At 34.8% G+C, this 7454-nt stretch overlaps 1 protein-coding gene across 1 annotated transcript; it reads right to left on the reverse strand.

The window, feature by feature from the left end:
- Nucleotides 1-5300: 5300 nt before the first annotated feature.
- On the reverse strand, nt 5301-6272 carry Or4k5 (olfactory receptor family 4 subfamily K member 5). The gene has a single exon (XM_069991611.1). The coding sequence runs from the start codon at nt 6270-6272 to the stop codon at nt 5301-5303; it is 972 nt and encodes a 323-aa protein (XP_069847712.1).
- Between the last annotated feature and the right edge of the window lie 1182 nt (nt 6273-7454).

Here is a 7454-nt window from a genome sequence, read left to right on the forward strand (position 1 = left end):
TCATTTCTATTTTAGGTGTGTGTGTGTGTGTGTGTGTGTGTGTGTGTGTGTGTGTGTGTGTGTGTGTATTTTAAACTCTTTTTACTCTTTTCCATTTTGCTCTCTTTTGGGTTCTTTTAGCATGATTTAATTGCTGTTCTGCTCATCCCCAGATATATATCCATCTTCGATTATTAGAACTTATTCTTCATTTTGTCCATCTCTAATTCAGAAATTGATTACTCAACCCATAAGCTCTCAGCCTTAACTCCTTTAATAGTAGTAGTATTTTATGCTTATATATTTTTAAGTGGTTCGTTTTTACACTTTTATTTTTTATTTTTTCCTTTTCTAAAAATCTTTCTCCTCCTTTCTCTTTCTCCTCCTCTCTCGATATTATTTTGTTATACTTATCTAATTTTTAAATCTTTAATTTTTTAATTTTTTTCATTTTTCCTTGATTATATCTCTCCTTCTTTCCTTGTATCTGTTTCCTCTCCCTGAATTTAGGTCATGGTTAAATTCCCTCTCTCCTTTTCCATTCTCACACTCCTCTAATCTTATCTTCTCCCCACAATTCTCCCTAAAACTATTAATTTCTGATCTGTTGACTCCCTCTTTGATGTTCTGAGTCAATTAATCCATAGTCATTTGTTGTTGAGCTAGGTTGTATCTGCTGAACTAGATTGTATCTGTACTCATTTTGACTGCAGTCAAACAATTTGTACAACTACAGGATTCTGGTTGATATTTGCCTTAAAAGTGTTTCAGCACAAAGTTGGTTTTGCTTTTATACCAAATGGGCAGGACAAGCTGGAGAAATACAAGAAAAATGGCAACTCCTGGTATCTCAAGTCCCACTCATGATAATCAGGCGACAGAGCAGTTAATGACTAATCCAGAGGAGAGTTCCCAAAATGCTCTACAAACACTATCGGTAAACATGATAAATGAAAAGATTGAAAGCTTGCAAACGACTCTGTATAAGCATGATAAGGAAATGCATGAGGAGGATAGGGAAAAGCATGTTGAGGCTAACCAAAGATTAATATAGGAATTTCAAGAGCATGATGAGGCCAACAAAAGATTAATACAGAATTGTGTGAGCATAAAAAAAGCTAATCAAAGATTAATACAGGAATTGCATAAGCAGGATGAGAATAGATAAAGATTAATAAAGGAATTTCATGAGTATGAGGAAACTAATCAAATATTAATGCAGGAATTGCGTGAGTGGGATGCGAATAGACAGATTAATGGAGGCGTTCATGGAATCCATAAACAGACACCTAAAGGAATCCAGGGAGGTCACAAAGGGAATGCTGAGTGGAGCCCATCAGAAGGAAAGGGAGTCCAATGAAACCATAACCAATCAACTAAGGGATTTAAGAATGAACACTGAAAAACAAATTAAAGAAGTAAAGAAGCCAATACAAGATCTAAAACAAAGCTCCAACAACGAATTTGAAGACATCAAAGTGCCCAATTAGATGGAAAGGAGGTTAAACCAGTAGGTTACACCATGCAGAAGATCAAATCTCGGGGATTGAGACAGCCTAGATAACGTAGAGAAAGAACATACAATGATTCAAGACAAATCCAATAAGATCTATCTAACATTTAGAAGCAACATCAGAAGACCTAATCTTAGGATAATAGGTATAGAGGAGCACCTAGAGACAGAAGTTAATCGTCTAGGAAATTTATTTAACAGGATCCTAGCAGAGAACTTCCCAAACATGCAAAAAGATAGGCCTTTTCAGATACAAGAAGCCCACATAGACAATACCAGAACAGGATATCCCACCATCACATTATAATCCACACAGGATCAATTCAGACCAAGGAAAGGTTCCTGAAAGCTGTCAAGGACAAAAGATCAATCACCTATAAAGTGAAACCAATCAGAATAACTTCAGATTTCTCAGCAGAGCAAACTAAAGCAAAAAGAGACTGGAATGATGTATACCACGCCCTGAAGACAAACAACTATCAGTCAAGAATACAGTACCAAGCTAAACTCTCCATAATAGAGGGTCAAATACCTTCCATAGCAAAGAAGAACTAAAACAATATATCTCCAACAAACCAGCCATAAAAAAGATACTTAAACATGTCCTACACATAAAACACCAAGAAGAGCACAATAAAGGACAAGAAATAGCCCCTAAACAGAGAATACAAGAATTATAAAAAGAACCTAGTTGTCATAGCCTACAAGAAGGTGGATAACATGGTGCAAGAACTACCAAACACCTCGTAGTCCTAACTCTCAATATTAATGGATTAAACTCTTCAACTAAGCAACATAGACTGTCTAGTTGGATTAAAAAGCAAGATCCTTCTATCTGCTGCCTTCAAGAGTCATACCTTGCCCATAAAAACAAACATTTTCTGTAACTTCTTTCATTTATTTAAATATGCTTATATGCCAGGCACCGATGGTTCATGCCTGTAATCCTACCTACTTGAGAATGAGATCTGAGGATCATGAGTCAAAGCCAGCCTGGGCAGGAAAGATAGTGAGAATATGAGTCAAAAAATCTGCCCACCAAAAAGTCTGGAAGTAGTTGAGCTATGGCTCAACTAGTAGAGCTCTAATCTTGAGCACAAATGTTCAAGGACAGTGCACATGCCTTGAGTTCAAACCATAAGCCTGGCACCAATAAAAAATATTTTAGGGTTTTCATAGGGTTAATTTTCCTCCACAGTTACATTTATTTTTAGGTATTTTAGTAATGTAACTTTTATAATAACTTTAATTACTAAATGTTCTAAACACCTGTACTTTTCCTCATGAAATGTAATGCTTATGTGTTATATACATCTGAAATTTTCCTTTATAGTTATTTTAAAACACACTTCCAAAAGTAAGTCATATTTTGGATAAAATATGTAAACAAAACAGCCAATGTATATAAACAAAAACAAATGTTTAGTTGAATATAGAAACAGCAATATTTTCTTAAATCAAAGCAACTTTGAATATTGTTTACCAAATGATAGCATACATTTGTAAATTCTGAATTTTATATTATTTTTAATAATTTCATAGATAAATTTTTTGTTCACATATATGTATATGAAACTCAGTGGTATATACATTTATATATATACATATATATATACATATATCATATGAACTACTTTTAGATGCTTCTATTTTTCAGTACCTTCACTATGCTTTGAGTGTATTTAACAGAATAGACACAACTTACATAGGGAATTGAATAAAAAATACTTAAAATGAGTAATTAATAATTGATATCAGATACTTATTCCTAAAAAGCAATCAAATAGGATTCCAAAGAGAATCCACAAAAGTAATAATTTTGAAAAGGTGAGATCCTGCCCACAGTGAGTTTTGGAACTTATTGTAGAGGGCAAGAATATGTACACCCGTGTAGGGAGAGGTTATATGGGTTGCTCTGGGCCAAGGCTGACTACCTGCAATTGAGGAAAAGAAACTTTAATACTGAGACTGAAACAATATTTGAGGGTGAGTGCTGTGTGATGAGCTGAACATAGAACAATGAACGCTACATTTCAAGAAGCATTCTGGGACCAGAAAAAAAGTTACTTCCTGCTCTGGTAATCACCTAACATCCGCTTAAAATTGACAGTCCAGTTCTAGAATACAAACAGTGGACTTTTTGTTTTATACTTGTAATTTTAGGTATTCACATGTAAAGAAAAGGAGAATCACATTATAGGGTAGCCTAGACAAAAAGTTAGCTTATAAACTTAAGTCAAAAGTAAACTAGGAATCTTGGTACACACCTGCAATACCAGGTACACAAAATACTTAACTAGGAGAATTAAAGTCAAAGGCCAGGCCCAGGGAAAAAAAGGCAAGACCTTATCTAAAAGAAACCTATACACAAAATTAAAAGTATGCCTATAATTTTCCTATGAAGTTTCTAAATATTCTTTAAATGAAATTTTTAAAATTGTACATGAAGCATCATAAAAATAAAAAGGAGATTGTATTTTAAACAATGGAGATTGTGGAGATGGAAGGATGAGGAGACCAACTAGAAAGTGCAAATCCAGTGTTAGAATTAGTCATATAAAGGAGAGATTAATGTTTGCTTGAGTCCATTTGTTATTGATAAATTTAAGAATTTAGGAAAGAAGGCCTTAAAAGTTCTCATCCAAATTAATAAATTTTCCCGATATTCCCTAGAGATCCATCTGTAGGATTCAGATCATCCACTGATTGTGTATCTAAAACTCTTCTGATTACTTCCTATTTGGTTCACATGCAGAGTAGCCTTTGCTACACATCACATTGACATTGAAATGGTTCCACTGTCTAGATAGTGGACACTATTTTCTACAATTTAAAATACCTAAGGAAACTGGCATTATCTTATCTCTTCAGTGAAAGTTCATTACATGGAAGATATGAAATGGATATCCTGACTATGTAATATTCTATATTTTAAAACATTGCTACTTACTTTAAAACCATATGTCATTGGGTGTGATTGATGTTGGAAGCATAATATATAACCTAAGAATCGGAGCTTAAATTAGTACATGAGCTTTCCACTAAACTTGGGAAAATTCAGGATCAGATTCTTAAATACTATTCATAAATACAGTTTTTCAGGAAAAGTAGTATGCAAACTCATGCTACAAAATTAAATAAATTTCTATTTGTACCCACCAAAAAATTTGAGTACCAACACACTTTCTTACTGTATTTTTCTTTACTTGTAATTAAAGCAGTGAATGCATGTATTCTATCATGTGACTTCCTTATTTCTATGACCAGTAATCATATAAACAAATGGAATCTTTTCTTTCTTTTTTTGAATGTGCTAATACAGGGGCTTGAACTCAGAGCCTAGGCACTGTCCCTTAGCTTTTGCATATAAGAGTGGCACTCTATCACTTGTGCCATATTTTTTACTTTTGGCTTTTTCTGGTTAATTCCAATTTGAAGAATAGAGTCTCACAGACTTTTCTGCCAAACCTGCAATCCTCAGATCTTGACCTCCTGAATATCTAAGGATGCAGAGATGAGCCACCAAGGTCTGGCTTTTCCATATTTTTCTGATATTTAACATTTCTCCAGACCTACCCTTGTTAATATCCATTTACTATTCCTGGTGTTATTTAATTGCTTTTCCATCAGCTTAGATACAGGAGTAGAAAACATTGAAAGTATGTGTAGGCACACTGTTGATTTGAAGAAGTTCAAGGAATTGTTTGTTTTATTTATTTTTTATTTAAATTTTATTGCAAAGGTGATGTACAGAGGGGCTACACTTACATAAGTCAGGTAATGAGTACATTTCTTTTCGAATTTTGTTTTAATAAAGGAAATCATTCCCTACTAGTGGCATTTCAAAATTTTTGAGTGGTCTCAGGTAATGGGATGCAATTTTCTTCATGGCAGTCTTCATGTCTCTATTCCTTAGTGTGTAAATAATGGGATTTAGGATGGGAGTAAAAACTGTGTAAAATATGGCAAGCACTTTATCCACAGGGTAGGTGGTAAAGGGCCATACATAAATGAAGATGCAAGGGCCAAAGAATAATGTTACCACCATGATGTGAGCAGCCAGTGTAGAAAATGCCTTGGCCATTGCAGCCGAAGACTTGAACCAGACTGTGATGAGAATAATGATGTAAGAACTCACCAACGCAAAGAAAGTGCTTAAGGAAAGAATTCCACTGTTGACAACAATTAATATTTCAATGTTGTAAGTGTCCATGCAGGCAAGTTTGGCCACTAGGGGAAGGTCACAAAAAAAGCTATCTACTACATTGGGTCCACAAAATGGTAGAGTTACAGTAAATGATAGCTGGCTTAATGTATGCACCAAACCCACAGCCCAAGACATTATTATTAAGGAAGTACATGTCCTTCGATTCATGATATTCACATAGTATAGAGGTTTACATATGGCTACATATCTGTCATAGGCCATAGAGACAAGTAGTACCATCTCTCCTCCAGTAAACAGATGAATAAAGAAAATTTGGGCTATGCATCCAGTGAATGATATGATTTTGTGTTCACTGAGAAAATCTGCAATCATCTTAGGTGTAGCAAAAGAAGCCTGACAAATATCAACAAAGGAAAGGTTTCCCAGCAGGAAATACATGGGAGAGTGCAGGCTGATATCAGAAGTCACCGTGATAATAACAAGAAGATTTCCTAAAACAATGACCACATACAACACAGAGAAGAAAAGAGAGAAGAAAAGCTGGAGATGTTGAGAATCAGAGAGTCCCAGCAACACAAATTCAGACACAATGGAAGAATTGGCTTTATCCATGGTCTAGGCTCCAGACTGGATTGGAAACAGCTTTAAAGCAAGGGGAATAAAAAAGAAGTTAGAATTATGAACTAAGAACAATATTAATTTTCTCAAGTTTCTTGTGATTATGTCAAATATTAGCTATAATGTGAATATAAAAATTTTGAGAGCAGTGTACAATTGGTTCATGTCTGTATTTAACAGGCTGAGCTCTGAGGATCATCCTTTGAAGCCAGCCTAGGGAGAAAAAAATCTGTGAGTCTTATCTGTACAGTTTTAAGGAGATTATGAAAATGACCAAGTAATATTTAATTTCCATTAGCATCATTTTATATGGTCATATGGCTATTGAGCTATTGTGATCCTCAGCTAGTTCTATCCTAGATACATATTAATTATTACAAATGAGGGAAACCATAACAACTTTGTTTCTTTGTGTCTGGCTTACTTCACTTATGATTTTTCCAAGTCTTACCATTTCCTTATGAATGGAGTGATGTCATTCTTTCTGATGGGAGCATCGAATTCCATTGTATATTTATACCACACTTTCTTGTTCCATTCATCCACTGAGGGACATATGGGTTGATTCCAGATCTTAGCTATGGTAAATAATGGAAACATGAGGGTTTCTTTTTGTGTTTTGTTTTCTCTCTCTCTCTCTCTCTCTCTCTCTCTCTCTCTCTCTCTCTCTCTCTCTCTCTCTCTCTCTCTCTCTCTCTCTCTCTCTCTCTCTCTCTCTCTCTCTCTCTCTCTCTCTCTCTGTGTGTGTGTGTGTGTGTGGTGCGTGCACTGTTTAAGTTATTTCTTTTATCTTCCATGTTTTTCCTTCGGTTTATTTCCTGTTATCACTTTTTTATTTTGGGATCCTTTGTCTTGTATATAAGTTTATCTGATTTGGGGAAAAGAAAGGCAATCACAGAAATGGTGGGTAAAAGGACAAAGTGTAGACCAATGCAACAGTGATACTTATGAGATACTATGTAGGAAATTAACTTTACAACTTGGGTGAGGAGGAGTAAGAGGGGAGGGTAAGAGGGAGAAATTGAGGGAGGGGGTTACAGCATTCAAAAAGAAATGTACTCATTACCTTACTTATGTAACTGTAACTCCTGTGTACATCACCTTTACAATAAAATAAAATTTAAAAAAATTAGAAGTTTCGACTGTTTCATTAGAATCTTTGAGTTTCTGGATATG

This window comes from Dipodomys merriami, unplaced genomic scaffold, assembly GCF_024711535.1.
Source record: "Dipodomys merriami isolate MVZ:Mamm:240054 unplaced genomic scaffold, mDipMer1.0.p SCAF_1, whole genome shotgun sequence".
Lineage (NCBI taxonomy): Eukaryota > Metazoa > Chordata > Mammalia > Rodentia > Heteromyidae > Dipodomys > Dipodomys merriami.

Excerpts from the sequence above, each read along its gene's own strand:
- Or4k5 (XM_069991611.1), bottom strand. The coding sequence starts at position 6,272 with ATGGATAAAGCCAATTCTTCCATTGTGTCTGAATTTGTGTTGCTGGGA.